This window comes from Nelumbo nucifera, chromosome 3, assembly GCF_055504915.1.
Source record: "Nelumbo nucifera cultivar China Antique chromosome 3, China Antique-T2T, whole genome shotgun sequence".
Classification (NCBI taxonomy): Eukaryota; Viridiplantae; Streptophyta; class Magnoliopsida; order Proteales; family Nelumbonaceae; genus Nelumbo; species Nelumbo nucifera.
This window is the reverse complement of record NC_142651.1, coordinates 99,143,757-99,162,387: the sequence shown is the minus strand read 5'-3', so window position 1 is coordinate 99,162,387 and position 18,631 is coordinate 99,143,757. Positions and strand designations below refer to the sequence as shown.

At 33.5% G+C, this 18,631-nt stretch overlaps 1 protein-coding gene across 2 annotated transcripts; it reads left to right on the top strand.

Moving 5' to 3' along the window:
- Positions 1-2,372: 2,372 nt before the first annotated feature.
- Positions 2,373-18,338, top strand: LOC104588931 (sodium/hydrogen exchanger 1). Of its 2 annotated transcripts, none has more exons than XM_019196237.2 (15): positions 2,373-2,965; positions 3,118-3,446; positions 3,537-3,655; positions 8,386-8,483; positions 11,165-11,224; positions 11,329-11,375; positions 11,457-11,651; positions 11,765-11,811; positions 11,991-12,057; positions 12,149-12,249; positions 12,364-12,465; positions 12,649-12,787; positions 12,865-12,927; positions 16,096-16,179; positions 17,666-18,338. In XM_019196237.2, exons 2-15 carry the CDS (start codon positions 3,273-3,275, stop codon positions 17,993-17,995), a joined length of 1,626 nt encoding a protein of 541 aa, XP_019051782.1. In that variant the 5' UTR covers positions 2,373-2,965; positions 3,118-3,272; the 3' UTR covers positions 17,996-18,338. The 2 variants fall into 2 exon arrangements, with proteins under 2 accessions (XP_019051782.1, XP_010245360.1); XM_010247058.3 differs by having other exon boundaries at positions 2,541-2,957.
- Positions 18,339-18,631: the final 293 nt, after the last annotated feature.

Sequence of the window (18,631 nt, the reverse complement as noted above, 5' to 3'; positions counted from 1 at the left end):
AATTGGTCAATGGGTATATTTTTTTCATTAACCAAATTTACAGTTCTCTTTTTGCATTAAGTTCTGGGCCCCATAGTAAAGATAATTTCATTTAATTGGGTAAAACTTACATTATCTCAAGTGGGTAAATAACTTTTCCACTTGGGGGTAAAGTTTATAAACACATGATGGGACAAATTTCCCCTTTTTAACTTTAGCTTTTTATGGGTAAAAATGTCATTATACCACTTATATGAGAATCAAAAGAACATGGATAAATGGACTTGCCCGGGTAAGTATTACACAGAAAACATTTACCTAGATAAATGCATTTACCTATATAAGTGAGAAATTTGTAAACGAATGGGGCCTAATAGTTGATAAGACCTAAACTCCTAGTCAGGTGATGAAATGCCAAGCCAAAACCCTTGTTGTTTCTACCTGATTGTTTTGAATTGATTAATGCAAATTGGTTATAAGAAATATGATTTATTAGATTGCCTATGAGATTCATTCCAACTAGAAAAATGCATGTGGTACTAAACATTAACGTTTTATAAGGTAAAAACAACCCAAATTCTTGAACATCGACATTTATAAGGTAGAAATAACAAGTTGTATTGATCCACCCAAAAATATCAAGTAAAAAAATATCTATCTCATGAATTTGTATTGATCAACCTAAAAAATTTATAGTAGAAACTACAATGGTATCAAACACAACTTATGTAATTTATATATGGGACTACACAACTCGACGAGTGACCCATCCCCCAACCTTGGTGTGGGTGGAATCGATCCCAAGTCTCTACTACAACTAGCTTACCAACTGGTCAATTGGCACCTTGCAAATTAGACAAGGTATTGGATATGGAATTTACACTAAATATTGAAGTATTCATTAACTATCTTATGCAATTATTTAGGTATCATAGGTATATGATTTTTACAACTTATAAAAAACATTAATGAATCTAAGGAAAAATAACCCAATTATTTTTTTATTGATTCATAATCAGTAGAAACTTCAATTTAGTTACAGGAGTGCTTTCTAGGCATAATTGCGATGCTCTTAAAAGCTAAAAAAGGTTATATAATCATATTAAAGTGTTAATTAGTTAAAATATAAAATTTAACCTTTAATTTGAATTTTATGGAATGAATGGATTGAGTTCAGGTGAGAAGCCTTGTTTTATTTTGATAATCACATTAAAATGGAATGAATTGTTAGCTAAGCTGTATTTGGCCTGAGAGAAAATAAATAAGAGATAAATAGTAATTTAAGAGAATATGTAGAGTGCAAAACTTTATATTTTGTATATATTTATACTGTACATATTTGTATTTGTACTCCTTCCAAACTGAGCCTAAAAAAATTTGTTAAGAACTTTCCCTTAATTTTCTATTCCCCTCTTATTTTCTATCAAATCAAACAAAGCCTTATTGAATATCCCTTCCATGTGAAGACCATACCAAAAAAAGAAAAACCCATAGAAATCAAGAAATAAAATCACAGTTTTTTTTTTTTTCTAAATCGAAGGTATTATTTTGTATTAAAACCATGGAGTCAAATGATGTAGAATCCATAAAGTGGGTTATTGTTTAAACCTGATTTAATCTCTTAAATCAAATAACAAATCTATATATAAAAAACCATAAAATAAAAATAACCTAAACTTACAATACTAAATGCCTATCAAACAAAATTGATCAGAATACTAACCCCACACTTAATACTGGGTGCTCAATCTCTATCAAACAAAACATAGCCTTATTGAATATCCATTCCATGCAACGAATATATATTGAAAAAAAATAAAAACCCATCCATAAGACTTGCCAAATGCCTCCTAAATTAAATAATAAATCTCTCTCTTTCTCTCTCTCTCTCTATATATATATCAATTAAAACTAACCTAAATTCACAATGCATGCCAAACAAAATTTATCAGAATACTAGAACTCTTGGGCTGTTTTTGGTTTGAAGGAAAAAGGTAGGGAAAAGAAGCCTTTTCTTTCATTTCCTTTCCCTACCTTTTCCTTCAAACCAAACATAGCCTTAAATACTGGGTGGTCATTCTCTAGTTTTTTTTATCAAACCAAACATGGCCTTATTTTTTTAAGCCAAACATAGCCTTATTGAATATCCACTCTATGTGTAAAACCCGTAGAAATCAAGAAATAAAATCACAGGATTTTCCCAAAATGGAAGGTATATGTAAATATATTTTGTGTATTAAGAGCATGGAATGAGGGGTAATTTTGGCAATTGGGCAAATAGAAAGAGAACCGTCAGTCGTCACCCGATTTCAAAGTGAAGGGCGTTTTTAGTAGTTCGAAAAATAGAAAAGAGACGTGGCGGGTTTAAACTGTAACTGGCATAGTTTCCAGCTGCAGCGAGGGTCGGGGGTTGGGGACAAGACAGGCTTTAGAGATTTCCCCAACTGTTTTGCTGGTGGCGTTGGCGTGTGCATAAGAAGCAAAGAATTTGAACACAGACAATCGTTTGCTTTCCTTCTCCCACACCTCCATTTTAACGCGTTCCTTCCCTTCTCTTTCCCGCCTCCATTCTCTCTTTGTTTCTTTGTTAACTGCTCTCGCTGCTTCCTTCCTCTTCCCTCTCTCTCTCTCTCTCTCTCTCTCTCTCTGCTTTCGGATCGGTCTTTCCAAATCCCATCCAAGGTACGGCGCTCCTGGAACCCTAATCGCCCAACCATTCGTTCGTGACCCAGCTGGTTTTTCTTCAAGAATTCTCGGAGCTGGCGCTCTCATTTCTGTATTCGTCCTTGTAACGACTGCTCTGCTCGACTCGACCGTGGATTTCTCTTCTTTGCGAAGAAGAACCTGGATAGTGGATTAATTCGAACGCTTAGTTTCTTTGGTTTCATTCATCATTTTGGTTTCGCTCTTGATTTCGCCATTCGTAATCGGATTTCGATTCAGGAATTTGATCTTGTTCATGGGTCATTTGCTTCGAGGTTTGATTGTAAGAATATTATAAACTTTCTGCCTTTCTGGAATTTTAGACGTGTGAGAGTCTCATGAAGAATTGATTTATTGTTTATTAATTGCACTGGATCGTATTGATCAATCTGGTGATATGAAATTTGACTTTTTTTTTTTTAATTCTCGTTCCAGATTTCCATTTGATTGAGTTCGAGGAGCTCTTGGAATGGATAGTCCAGAGACATGAGATTGCTTGGTATAAAGGAAACTTGAAGCCGAGCCGTATATCGGACTTTACTCGGTTATTTTGTGCCTTCTAGTTTGGTTATTTGATCGCGGTGGTGAGGATGGCTTTCTTGTCAGGCTCTGGTTTAATGAGGCCGGGGGTGCTATCCACATCTGATCATGCCTCCGTGGTTTCCATGAATTTGTTTGTGGCGCTCCTTTGTGCTTGCATTGTGATTGGTCATCTATTGGAGGAGAGCCGATGGATGAATGAGTCAATTACGGCCCTAGTGATTGTGAGTTGGTGATTCCGTTTCTTTATTGTTCTTTTTGCCTTTGTAATGGATTATTGTAAATAGTATTTGATTTATGTTGTTTGGTGGCAGGGTTTGTGTACTGGAGTTGTTATTCTACTAACTACTGGAGGAAAAAGCTCGCATATTTTAGTCTTTAGTGAAGATCTTTTCTTCATTTATCTTCTCCCACCTATCATATTTAATGCAGGGTATATGAAGTATTTCTTGTTTGGTTCCTCTCTTCATTATTCTTTAATCTTTTATATTCCGTATTTAAATCATTAGTTATCATATGAGAAGATTATCCATAAACAAACTAATTTCATTTTATATTTATTAAATTATTTATCAGAAAAAGTATTCATGTTTTTATCAGTTTCAGGTCTTCTTATCAATTCATAAATACATGAATATTCACATGTGTGCTTTATGTGCGTGTGTTTTGTATGTTTTGTAAACTTTAATTCATATTGAGGTGAAGTTTTCTGGATCTTCTGGTGCTGATGGTTGTGTCAATGACCTGAATGAAGGAATAATATAGTATTTTAGCGTATCTCTTTCACTGATGTTACCATTATCGAATGTTCATCGTGTTATCTTTACTATTAATGCAACCTTTGCTGCTGTTTCTATGATATGCATTTTACAACGAGTAATTTGTGAATTCATATTATTTATTTCAGCAATATAGGTACTGTAATTATTGATGAAATGTTGTCACACTAATCTTATTAGGAACTAGGAAGAACAATGTGCAATGAGGGTTCTTTTCTAAGAGCCACGAGGTGCCTACTCATCTACCAAATGTCTAATTTTTGGAGGATTGATATCAAGGATTCAAATGATCTTCCTCAAGATAGTAGATGCCAGTGTCATGGTCCTGGTCTTCAAGGTCCTCTTAAATCACAAGTGGACAAGATGTAGCTCCCATTAAACCCTTGTATTTGCATGAAAGTCCTCGTTTATGTTTTTGTCCTGATGTGATGTGATTTGACATCTTTGTGGTGGAGAAGGCCTGTGGTGCTAGCAACATTCTTATCAAGACATTTCTGACATGAATAGGGCCATCGATGGACTTTGAAAGTTCGATACCCAATTCGACCCCAAATCCAATGATACTGAATGCGGATGTTAGAACTTGCATCTGATTAATAATTGGATCGGATGCAGATTTAACCCCATCTGATCTGATTAAAATTTGAGTCTAATAAAAAAGTTATTATTTTATGTATATAGTATATATATTATGTATAATAATGTAAAGTTTATAATTGATATAATATTTTATAAAGTTTATAATTTTAAGTCAGTTGTTTGATCCTTCCTTTTTTGTATGGTCTACAAAAAAAGGAAAAATGATGTGGAGATGTATTAGAGCAGCCGCATTGTGGACAATCTGGGAAGAAAGGAACGCAAGGATATTCAAGGAAAAGGAAAGAAGCATTCAGGCTGTTGAGAATTGTATCTTGACTAGGGCCATTCATTGGTTGAGAACTATGGACTTCTTTCATACTTTTTCCTTTGATGATATTTGGAGAAATTGGATAGCGGTGGCTAATAGCCATACAAGGAAGGATAGGGAATCTGCAGTGTGGATCCCTCTGCCCGAAGGATGGATAAAGCTGAACTTTGATGGTGGCAGCCAAGGAAACCCAGGCCCATCGGGGATAGGAGGGGTGTTGAGAGATACGGAGAGCAACATCTTAGCCTTGTTTTTAGGCCCCGTGGGAATAGGAGACTCTAATAGATCTGAGATTTTAGCGGCGGTACAAGGTATTCAGATTGCAGAACAATTAGGAGTTTGGCACTTGGTAGTTGAAGGAGACTCTCAGATTCTTCTGGGATGGCTGACAGACCCAGCTTCAGCCATGTGGCGACAAAGAGACTTATTGAGGCAAGTCAACTGGCTTACAAGAAACATGACTGTTACCTCTCTTTGGGTGGGGAGATCAGCAAATACTTTAGCGGATGGGTTAGCTAAGTAGGGGGCTTCAAGGGAACATTTATTTTGGGCTGCTATATAATTTTACTTATGGCTATTTCTGTTTTTAATTTGATGTAATACTTTTTTGAAGAGGTAACAGCTCGTGCCTCTTCTTGGGTTTCCTGTATTGCCTTTTTTTCTGATTTAATAAATTATCTTCATTCATCAATATATATATATATATTAAAAGTGAAAGGCGCAAGGTGAGGCGTGCGCCTTTTTGAGGCAATGCGCACAATTTAAAAAGAAAGCTAAAAAAATCAAAAAAATTAAAAAAAAATCATAAAAATGCAATAAAATGCAAAACATTCAAAAAAAAAAAAATTATAAAACATAGTATTAATAAAAATATAAACTTAAGTTTTAAAATAAATGTTTTAAAAAACCTATTATCTAAAATTAAAATACATAAACATAATATGTAAAGCATATTCAAAAATGAGAATTTAAAAATGAAATCAAACATATAAAACATTTTCAAGCATATAAAACCCACAATCTCTTTTTTTCTCAATTGCATCAATTAGCTAATGTGACATATTACATTCCTAATTCTACGAGCCGCCTTTGTGCCACACTCCTTGAGGCAAGCCCAAACAAGTCCATGTTAGGGTCTTAATTTCTTAGTTTTCACACAAAAAATAATGATTTTATAGTTTTAATTTCTTTTAAGAAGATGTTTTATTAGGATGAATGAATGGACAACATTACCAAATAGGAGGTTCTCGAAGGTTCGGTCTCAAAAAAAGGAAAAAGCGGCAAATTTTCAAAAAGCTCACGCCTGGGCTAAGGTGCAAGGCGCACTAGGCATGCACCTTTTGAATGGGCTGTACCTAGGACTTGGGCGAGGCGCCTACCCTAAAATGTGCCTCGCCTGTGTGCCTAGGCGTGCCTTTTAAATCACACACACACACACACATATCTTCTTTTAATTTTTTTGGACATCTCAAATACAATAAGATGGTTGCGGATTAAATCCGAATCTGACCCAAAATCCGACATGATAGCCGGATGCGGATGCTGATCTTGAGGTTTCATAATTGGATGTGGATGCAGCTGGATCTGATCTGTTTACAGCCATAGACATGAAAGAAAGACAGGAAAAAAAAAAGATGGATGAAATAATCAACAAGACTGTAACTATTTACATTATTATATCACTTAGATGGTGAAACATTTTTTGTTAACACTACAAAGAAATTTCAGGTGGTGCGTTTTAAACCTCAATACATGAAGCATATTGCAGCTGATGAGGACATTTTATAATTCTTATCAATTTAGGTACTGCTAATGCAGTGCTGCTTTACTTGTAAAAACTCTCAATTTTCAGGAATTACTATCTTGGGTTGAAATAGAAATTCCTCCCGTCAAAAGATTATAGCAATGGACTATTCTTAAAAATAATAAACTCTAAGCATCCATGCAATAAAATTCTTCATACATACACAGACACTTTTAATCAGAGATCTTTAATTAAAATTTCAAAGAAACACTTGACAAATCAAATCTGCTGAAGATAATTTTGGATTCACTGAATGCATGGTTGGATGATAAAAGCTAGATGGGCTTCTCAAAAAACTGAGGTTATTTTGCATTTTGCAATGGAGAAAATTGAATAACATTTAGAACTGAGTGCTTCTTAGGTATCCTTGTGGATGTTAAGTTCATGACCTTTTTATGTCATTCATTTTATAGCCATAAGCTCAAGGTGACTAATACATCATAGAGTTTTTTTTTTTTTTGATGAATAATATGGTTGTCAATACAAGTTTCTTGTCTAAAAATCCAAACATAGAAAAATGATGACAAATATCAAATCTTTGATATTTAATAAAATGGGAAACAAATGTTTAGAGATTCAATTTGAGGGCTTGAAAATCTTGTTCTCCAATGAATCTAGAAATGTACATAATCCAAGAGTTGGTAAAGATTCTTCCTGAACTGGTGATTGTAAATCTTGTTGTTGTTGTACCTTAGAGATCTCTTGTAGAAAGGCATAAAGGATTTCTTGAGTTATTGAAGAACTATGAGGCTTCTGCCGATGAAGAATTTTGGAGGTCTTCTGTAGATGGAGGTCTCTAGAGCTTTCTTCTTGTTCTCCTAGAGACCTTTTATGAGTTGGAAAAAAAGGTGATAAAAGAACTTTGGAGGTTTTCTGTGAATGGAGGACTTTGGAACTTTCTTCTAGTTCTTCCACAGATCTCCTGTGAGTGGAAAAAGGGTATTTTTTTTTGTGAATGAGAACCTCTTTATGGAGGTATGTTGAAAGAGTCTTAGTTGGTCTCAACCTTCTTGGTGAAAGCTTATTTATTAGAGTTTCAGACGATCACTTTAAACTTGTGGGCTCATGTGATTAGGAGATAAGATTTTCTCCTTATCCTTAGAGTTAAGGTTAGAGTACCCACCTTGAATAGGATTCACTTAACCTTATCTTTTTATCTAGATAACTCAGGAAGTTTAGGGACTCTTTTAGTGGGTCCCACTTAGCCCATTGAATCTGAATTTTGTTTTGTAGAATTGGGCTTGGTCAAGACCCACTTAATTTGAACTTGAGCTTTTTGTAAGTAGTAAGTTTGGGATTCCATCTTGGATTTCCAAAATTAGCCCATTTGTGATGTTGATACGTGGCACAAAAATTTTATGTGCCTGTTGCTTCTTTCTCTCTCTAAAACTACCAACACTAGTTATAACGTGGTTGGCTCTATTCATGTGGAGGAATTAGTTGTCTAAGACAGATGCCACATACTCTTCATTTTTACTCCTTTTCTTCTTCCTGTTTTGATTATTATTATTATTTTTTGCTTTGATCAGTTTTCACTTGATTATGTATCTTTATTGCTATTTCTCCTTACTTGATATTTGGTTATTTCTTTATTTTTTCCTGTTTTAGTTTTGGTGATCCTAGCAATTTCTTGAAAGGCTTATTATTTTGATTCTTTATCAAATGAAAACCAGGTTTCAAGTGAAAAAGAAACAATTTTTCCGCAACTTCACAACCATCATACTATTTGGTGCTGTTGGTACATTGATATCCTTTAGCATCATTGCAACAGGTAATATTTTCAATTATATGTATTTTTAGTTATTTTAAATCATATATTTTCCTCCAATGTTATTGAATGGAGAAAGAAAATCTTTGGTGAACTGTCATGCATACTTATTGTGGTGCACTGTGTGCATCGTAGCAGTTAAGTACATACATTGTCAACCACTCAGATCTTGAGTGTTGACCCCAAATTCCCTCATTTGCTATTTCTCCGTTTGGTAATGCAAGCACTTGGCTAACTATGTTAAATTGTTAATCTTGTAAAAATTGTTAAAGATGGAATGCAATCATAGATTTGGTAAAATATATGAGGAAAATATTAATCCTATCTTTGTTTCAACTCCCTCATCCCACCATGGGTGTGTCTGAAAAAATTCATGTCCTTTTATTGATAAGCATAAGAAGGGGGCGCGTTTTTGAGAAAAGGTAACTTGTATTCAAAAAACGGGAAGGATCAAGGATGTGCATAAGAGATGTACAAAAGGCCTGGGCAATTAAGTAAGCATTGAATCCGTACTATACAAAATATTCCTTCCCAAACCTAACTTTGTTAAACCATCTGCTTCATGATTAAGATCCATCTAAAAGAACAATTCAGTGAGGAAGATCATGAACCTCTGAAAAAAGGTGAGCAATCCTCCAAGGTTTTTCTTCCATGCCTTTTAGCCCACTTGATGGTGTTTCTGGAATCACCTTCAACAGCTAAGGGGCTAAAATGTAATCTGTTGGCAGTCCTTAAGCCCTCTAGAACAGAGTATTAGAATTACTATTTTCCCTTGGAAAAAGAAAGTGGAACAAATATCAGAATATCTTCTACCTCCATATATATGTATATATTGAAACCATTTGTTTTATGAAAGCAAAATTAATAATAAGATACAAGTAGACGTCTCTTAACTTTAAGAAAAGGAATGGGCTTAATTATAAGCCCATGCAATCCAATTACCTAAAGCCTGTTAAAACCCAATTAAATGGATAGGGACCATGTCCATAAAAGAAGGTTAATGGGCTCATTAAAGCCCATCTGTGCCACTAAAAGAGTGTCCAACATCTGACTCTCCCTCATTAAATGGGAGACCAGGTACCATTCACTTCAAACATGGGTGAAGGGGGACTACAACCCCCTTTTCCTGGAGAAAGATTTTTAAGTAATCCCAACACTTTCAAGACTCGAGAGTCTGAAGGAGTTCAATCTTTAGAGTAAAGAGAGACATAAAAAAGAGAGAAGGTTCATAGAGAAGATAAGAAACAGAAAAGGAAGAAGAAAGAGAACACACCCAACATATCTATTTCTTTGCAAATATCCTCTTTGAATATGTCTTCCCTCTCATATTACAATATTCTTATTGCTTTCTTCTCCTTTTCATTAAATCTCTAAACCTCATTTGTAAAAGAAGAAATTGTGGGCTTAGAGGAAAAAACCATCTACTATCTAGTGCTTTTACTTGGTTGATTGTGGTCCCCCTACTAAGGAGAGTTTAAAATAAATGTATATTCTTGGTCTTTAACTTGGCTGAACATGGCTGGCTCCCTAATAATGCAGATCTGAAGACAAGAAAAGGGATAAAACTGACTATAATCCGATTGTTTAGGCTACAGTTGTCTTCTAAGTGCAAAAGATCTGGAAGACCAATGCTATTTATTCAATCTAACTATGGCTTACTGCAAAGAAAAGAAATGAAATTGAAACTTTTAATCCAGGAAGTGTTTATACCAATCATTATATTCGTACAAAAAGGGAAATGATGTTGTAAAGTTTATTGGTTGTATTTTGTATTTCTTATTTCAATGAAATCTGGATATGTAAAGACATGCAAATGGAGTTCTTCTTTAAAGAATTATAATTATTTTGGTTTGTTCTGTATATTTATTTGTCCAAATCGTAATCAAACAATTTTGTTTCTGCTCTTTGCGGAGATGTAATCAGGGGTGCCATCTAAACGATGCTCTGAGAGGGCCTTGCCCAAATTAATAAAAATTTATTCTTTTGATTGAGTGAATAATGTTTGAGAATTTCTTCAAATTCCCACACCAAATCCACATGAAATGTTGGTCTGGTACACTCTGAAATGGGAATCTGTCAAATTCCTTAGATACACTTATGCTCTATTTATTTGAGAAATAATAAAATATGACATCTCATTTTATTTATTTGAAAAATAACAAGCAACATATTTCATCGAACCTGAAAACATGGCTTGTGTTTGTAGACAGTGAGTGTTAACTGCACGTCTTATAAGCCAAAATGGGCTATGCATGACTCCAGACTCTAGATTACAATTTAAATCATTTTATTATATGTTCACAGACTATTGGTGCATTATCACTGTTATTTTTCTTTTTATGTTACAAGTATGGATGAAAACTATCGTACATCTGAAGGCTGTCAGTATAACCTATTTTGCCTTTTTATAAAATTTTATGGTTCTCTGTAAAAGTGAGCTCTTATAACCTTTTTTTGCTCAATTTTTTCTTTTTTTTTTCCCAATAATGTTTATTACGTGGCAGAAAGGGAAACAAAAGAAAAAGGGATTGTGAATTAAACGTATTAGATTAGAGTTTTCAAGTTGACAAATGCTATTGAATATTAGCATTTGGTTGTTCACAATGTTTTTATTCATTGCGACTAAATTATCTTATGGTTTTATCATCCATTCATGTTGTTAACATTTTTATTCTTAAATTCAGGTGCCACAGAATTTTTTAAAAGGTTGGATATGGGATCCCTTGACATAGGAGATTATCTTGGTAATTTCTATAATACCCTTTTCCCCTTTCCTACTTTATGCTGTGTTCCATTCCCATATCTCTTCTTTCTTGTGTTCTTATCTTTATTCATCTTACATTTACAGCAATTGGAGCAATTTTTTCTGCAACAGATTCTGTTTGCACCTTGCAGGTATGGGAAGCTTTTTGAAACTGTGCTGTTGTTTATGAATGTAACAGAATGTAACTACAATTATTTTACCTAATGGTGTAGGTGCTCAATCAAGATGAAACACCTTTACTTTACAGTCTTGTCTTTGGGGAAGGTGTTGTTAATGATGCTACATCAGTTGTGCTGTTTAATGCAATCCAGAGTTTTGATCTTACTAACATCAACTTCACCATTGCCTTGCATTTTATTGGAAACTTCTTTTATTTATTTTTAACAAGCACCATGTTGGGAGTGATTGTAAGTCTTTCTCTCCCTCCCCCCTCTTGATGTTTCTATTTGTGCCTTATGGGATTATATTGACTCTTCATTGTTCATAAGTGATATTAACATTTATTTCTTTTTTCCTCCAGACTGGTTTGCTTAGTGCGTTCATTATCAAAAAATTGTATTTTGGCAGGTCAGTGAATTCCAAGATTGTAGCAGTTATTTGTAGTTAATTTTATCCCTATATTACTTCATGTCGAAGGTCATGTGTTTACCATGAATTGTTTATGATAGAGAAAAGTTTGATATGAACCCAGTTTAATTTTATTTTCCTGACAAAAGTTCTAATAGCCAGTAATACAAAAATTGCAGGCACTCTACTGATCGTGAGGTTGCACTTATGATACTCATGGCTTACCTGTCTTATATGCTGGCTGAAGTAAGAATTTTTCTTTCTGTATCAAGTTCTTTATTTAATTTCAGGAATTAGTGCTTTAGTATTAATTTTGGCCAACTTATATGGACTGCAGTTATTCTATTTGAGTGGTATTCTCACTGTGTTCTTTTGTGGGATTGTGATGTCCCACTACACTTGGCATAATGTGACTGAGAGTTCAAGAGTCACTACTAAGTATGTATTTCATATCATTGAGGGTTTTTCCTCCCAAATTTGTTTGTTTTGCTACTAAGCTTAGCACTGTTGTTTTCTAACTAATGTTTTGCATGTGCTTACCAATATTTGTAGGCATGCTTTTGCAACCTTTTCATTTGTCACTGAAACATTTATCTTCCTTTATGTTGGTATGGATGCTTTGGATATTGAGAAATGGAGGTTTGTCAGTAATAGGTATGGGCTATATATATCTAACACATCATTCGGGTATATTAAGACTCATCATTGGTTCTTGCAAAAGAACAATCCATCCAATAATAAAAATGAAAGCAAAGTTCTATATTGAATGTTAGTACTGCTTGTTTCAAACTGCATTTATTTTCTCCCACTCTGAACTATTTTTCTACTATTGTGCAGCCCTGGAAAATCAATTTTGGTGAGTTCAATACTTCTGAGCTTGATTTTGGTCGGAAGGGCTGCTTTTGTTTTCCCCCTATCTTTCCTATCAAACTTAACAAAGAAATATCCAAATGAAAAAATTCACATAAAGCAGCAAGTAAGTGTTTTGGATTCTTGTGGTTTTGTGTTTTTTGTCCTTAATTGGTATGCTAATACAACAGTTTTGATATGCAGATTACAATATGGTGGGCTGGTCTTATGCGAGGTGCAGTATCCATTGCACTTGCTTATAATCAGGTAGGGAAACAGATCTTTCAAGGGACCAAGATGTTTGTTATGATCCATATATGCTTGTTCAGGTGATGGGGTTGTTGAAGACAAGTTGGACAGCCTGTCCAGAACATGCCAAGTTGGAATGGGATTACAGAGTAAATGGCTTGCTTGGTTTCCCTGTGTCATTTTCTTTTTTCAGATGGGGAAGACCATTAGGGAAATTGGAGATAGGAGAACATATTAAAGACCAATCCATTGCTAAAGCTGTCATCATACAGAAAATTTGTTTGTCATTCTCATATATGGCAAACTTTGAGACCTAATTTTTTTGATCAACTAGCAGGGACCTGTGCGATGCATGGGATTTATCAAGGAAAGTGAAATAACCAAAACTTATAACGAAGGAAAGAATGCAATGTTGTTTAAAATAATTAAATTTTATTTTAATAAATTGTTACAAAAGTGTTTTACTAATTCAGTAATTTGGATTAATTATATTAATATTTTTAACAAAAACAATAAATTATATCTAATTACTTAATAAAATAATTACTTTTCCATATTATTTGTTAGTGTTATATTTTATTTATTTTACTTTATAAATGATGAAATGCTTAATTTTTTTTTGTAAATATCACTTGAATATTTAAAATACTTAAAGATCAGTAAATATATAAAACTAGGCCATAATCATAATTAAATTAATCTATAATTAAATTTTTTTGTCATAATTAAATTAATCTAAGCCCAAACTTAAGGTTTAAGACTTTGGATTAGGCTTGGATTGATCCTCATCCTAATCCAACTCACCCAAGTTGCACGCATCATAACATTCGTAATTGGACTGAACCAAACCGAGTGCAACTCATGCATGTATTATTTCTGGTTTTTTTTAACTATTTTTAGATAATATATTGAAGCCAAAGGAGCTATGAAGGATGGGCTACCCACTACCCCCATTGTGTAGCCCAATGAAAATTTTGATAGTGTATTAGCAGTTGTTAAGGTTGCCTAGCCTAGTCTAGCCCACTCCTTAAGTGTAATAATATTTGTCTGGGCCTACAGGCTTGTCCGTATATTTACCATATATTCATATAACTTCCAAGTTGAGCTTATTAGGGGTTGCTTAGCTTGGGGCCCTATCCACTAGGGCCATAATTGGACTCCGAAAGTTTGATACCCAATTAGACTTTGAATCCGATTATAATAGATTTGGATGCTAGAACTTGAATCTGGTTAATAATTTGATTAGATGTGGATTTAACCCCATCCAATTAGATATTATGTGTAATTATACATATATGCATTTATACTTTAAAATTCAAAATCCAACATAATAATGACTAGATGTGAATGAAGATCTAAACATTTCATAATCAGATGCCGGTACGAATGTAGTTGGATTTGATTTGAATCTGATCCGTTTATAGCCCTACTACCCACATTATGTGTGGGCTTGGTGCATATTTGAGCTAGACCAAATTCAAAAGAAAATAGTTGCTTGAGCATGTAAATTTATATATCTAATTGGATTAGGCGAAGTTATAAACGAATTGTTACTTTTTATTATTAATTTTAATTATCCTATCAATACTAATTTTTATTAATTTCTTAATTTTTAATAGTTGCTAGATAAAAGCTGCTAAAATTTAATATTTTTTATTAAATTCAGTAATTTTTTATTAATTTAATAACCCTGTACTGCCTGCATTATGTGTTGGCTTGGTTTAGATCTGAGCTAGACCTAGCTTAGAAGGAAATATTTGCTTGAGCCCAAGGTTGGGCCAAGTTATAAATGGTCATCCCTAAGTAGGAGTTCTTATGACATTATTTTAATTAATTTTTATAATTTTTATGTGGAATGCAAATGGTTTATTTTATAATTTTTTATATTTTTTACTTTTTATTATTAATTTTAACTATCCTATTAATATTAATTATTATTTAAATAGAATTAAATTATATTTTAGTTTTTTAATTTATGTACTAATTTTTATTAATTTCGTAACTTTTAACTCTCCTATTATTATTATTATTATCACACATTAGAAACGGGTTTCTAGACGAATTGAAACCGATTTCGAAAATGGGTTCTACATTTTAAAATTGCATCAATTTTTTATTTTTATATCATTTTTAAGTGGCCCTTTATTTTATATAAGTCTCTTGTGTAGTATGGGCACTATGGACAATAAAGGTCTCAACTCATAAAATAAAAAGAAGAAACAAAATAAAAGACAACATTAGAACACGAGTTCTATTTGCAATATATCAAACCCATGTTTAAATCATAATATTATTAAAACTATCAATTAATATTTTTATATTTAAATTTCTTATTTTTATTATTGTTTATTAAGTTTGATTTTTAAGCGGAACTGAAATGTTTTTAATTTTTACTAAGTTTTGTTAATATTTATTAGCTTTAAGTGGAAGTTAGTGGATTTTTAAAATAATATTTTTATTTTTGTTGTTTTATGTTTGATTGTTTAACCTCAACTTATTTATATTACTTGTCTTATTAATATTTGACTTTATTATGTTTTATTACTATGCCTCTCTCTCTCTCTAATAGTGCACAACTTTATTGATCTAATCAAAATAGACCATCATTACTTTTTTATAATTTTAAAACAAAAGAAAATGGGAAAATGCAAAAAATGGAGAAAATAAATAAATAGCTTCGCTCAAAGGAGAGACATTCTGATATGGACCATCCTGTTTTTTTTTTTTTTTTTTTTTTTTTTATATATATGGATAACAGAAAACTTAATTGAATTTCAATTAAGAAAACTTTGAGACCTAATAGTTTAAGCTTTTAATGCAAGGGCATTAATGCTCTCAAGGGAAACATCATGCATGGCCTTTATGTCCATATTGTAGCCTCAAGGCAATTTCTTAGGAGTAAATGCTCTTTTTTCTTGCTCTTATAGCATTCAAGGCATATGCGAATAAATGATGTGATTGCTGGTAACAAGTTTATACAACCTTCTGTATTCTTTGCCCTATAAACATGTTGGGACCCATAAAAGATATTACAAAGAAAAGTTGAACATGTCTTTTATGGATCCTGCCTTGTTTGTAGGTGTAGGGCAAAGAAAACTACATGAATTTATTTTTTGATAGCTTATTTGCATCAACTACATAGATGTATTTATCTAATGATTTTTTGTTGTTTTCATCCCTATGTAGTTTACAAGGTCAGGACATACTCAACTTCGTGGGAATGCAATCATGATCACCAGTACAATTACTGTTGTTCTTTTCAGTACAGTGGTAAGATGCCTTATTCCTCTATAGCAACATCCTACATGGAGTGGACTTTGGGCATTTATTCTTGAGCAATATTTAATGTTTGACCTTCCTTTAATATGAATTTGCAATAGTACTATGATCTTCAATTTACATGTCTTCCCAATTCATCTAATTTCTTATAGATAATGGTAGAAATAGTCTAAAGTGGCTATTTAATTATTTAAATAGGTTTGTAACTAACTTGAGGGGATAAACAACTACTTTCAAAAAACTCAAAATTATAAGAAGTTTCTTCTTACTATCATCATTAGATATTTGTGGTGTAAAAGATAGTTTTTAATTCATAATTTGACATAAGATGCTTATAATTATATAATCATGGATGGGAGATGAGAGGAGACGTATTATAGTACTGGGTCATCTTTCCATCATCTATTTCCTTTTTCTGATAGTGGTCCATTTGCTTCATCATAAAAGCAGAAACAGCCTCTTGAGGTAAAACCATTATTCTTCTGTTGTTTCTAGGTTGCAAATCATGATTTTCAAAGGTAAAACAATGTCATGGTTTTGACCATTCCCCTTGAGAGAAGTCCAAATCTTCTTGCTCATGGCAGAGTTGCACTTTAGATAAAACCCTTGCATCTCTTCTGAGGTCACAAGCAACAGAACTCACTATCTCTCAATCTTGAAACTGCACACATACAACACACACACGCACACATACACACACACCCTCCTTTCAGAATGAGGTTTTCCCTTGTTTGGTGGGCTACAAAATGAAGGATAACGAGCAAAGTGAAGGCATATTAGTTTGTTAGAAGCATGTCTACTGAGTTAGCTACCTTGTGGTGCTCTGCTTGGGTTTTGTCGTGTTTGCTTTGATGATGAACAAAAAATAACTGCAGTACATAAAATTTCTTGGATCAAATAAATACCAGGAAGTGTTTTCCCAACTGTTGTACAGTAAACAAACCGCAGAAAAATAGTTAGACCACAATATTTTATGTTGCAAAGTTTCCAATCAGAACTCTTTTACTTCCCACATCTTTTTTTTTCTAACAAAACAAATATAACCTAAATTTGGAAGGAGAAAGAGAACCAGAAGAATCCTACATCATGCAAGAAGGGGTGGCAAAATGGATGCATGGGTTGGGGTCGGGTTGGATGCTTGTTGAAGATCAACCTGTCAACAACCTATATTTCTAACGTGCATAATGAACCCAAATTAATCCCACCACTTGCCCATTTGGTCCATTTAAATATTTAAACCTTTGTAAATATTTGTGAAATCATTTTTTCAATATTTCATGGTGCCACTTATCACAACTGGGTTGGTTAATGAATTAAAGTTAGATATATAAGTTGACCCAATTAAAAATTTGGAGTAGCGAGTGAGAGAAAATAGAGATTGGGAGGTGGGTGGGGGGGGGGGGGATGAAGAGGGAAGGAATTCTTGAGTTTCTTGCCTTTTTGTTGTTGGTTAATAAAGCTTTTTTCTTTCCTCCAGGTGTTTGGATTGTTGACTAAACCTCTTATAAGGCTTTTGCTGCCTGCAACCAAACACTCGAGCAGTATGGTGTCATCAGACGCATCTAGTCCGAAATCTTTCATCTTACCACTCCTTGAGAATGGTCATGATTCAGAAGCTGACATGGTTCACCAGGGTGCCACTCCCCCAAGCAGCCTGCGCATGCTGCTAACATCTCCAACTCATACTGTTCACTCTTACTGGCGTAAATTTGATGATTCATTCATGCGTCCTGTTTTTGGTGGCCGGGGATTTGTACCCTTTGTTCCTGGTTCACCCACTGAACAGAGTGTTCATCAACCACACTGAGAGAAAACCAAGGATATAATTTATTGCTTGTGCTTTCGACGTACAGCATAAGATGATTAATGGGCTTTTGGTTTTTCTGAATGTAAAGAAGGAAATTTGCTGCCTTGTGATTTTTACCTACTGTCAAAATCATGATGCATTTTTGTAGCATCATGGATCCGAGTGTGTGTATAAGAGGGTCACTTGCTACATTCTAGTTGCGTTTCAATCTGATCTATCATTATATATATATATATATATATATATATATATATATATATATATATATATATATTTGCAAGATGAGTGGTGTACCCTATCATTTGTACCCTTTTTGGTATTATGCAATCTTCTCTTCTTTTTATGGTTCTGTCTGTATATATATGCTATTGCCAGAGATTGAATCTCTGGATTGCTCACATGAAAGGCACTAAGTCTACCCACTAATATCATGGGCCAACTTGTTAATAACATGTGATTTAAGTTTAAATTTTCAAGGCACCCATACACGATCTTTTTAATTCTTCTACCATTTCCAAATGTTTCTCAAGTGTATCCTGCTAATGCACACCTCAAAAGCTGTTAAAATATGTGTTTATACCTTATAGTTCTTTGCACTTTTGATGCATTTTTAGGTTTTATGTGAGTTTGTGTTTC

Bases quoted from the DNA above. Each gene is read 5' to 3' on its own strand.
- LOC104588931 (XM_019196237.2), top strand. From the start codon at position 3,273: ATGGCTTTCTTGTCAGGCTCTGGTTTAATGAGGCCGGGGGTGCTATCC. The intron at 8,484-11,164 runs GTAATATTTTCA...TCTTAAATTCAG, and splicing joins CTTTAGCATCATTGCAACAG to GTGCCACAGAATTTTTTAAA. The intron at 11,376-11,456 runs GTATGGGAAGCT...CTAATGGTGTAG, and splicing joins ATTCTGTTTGCACCTTGCAG to GTGCTCAATCAAGATGAAAC.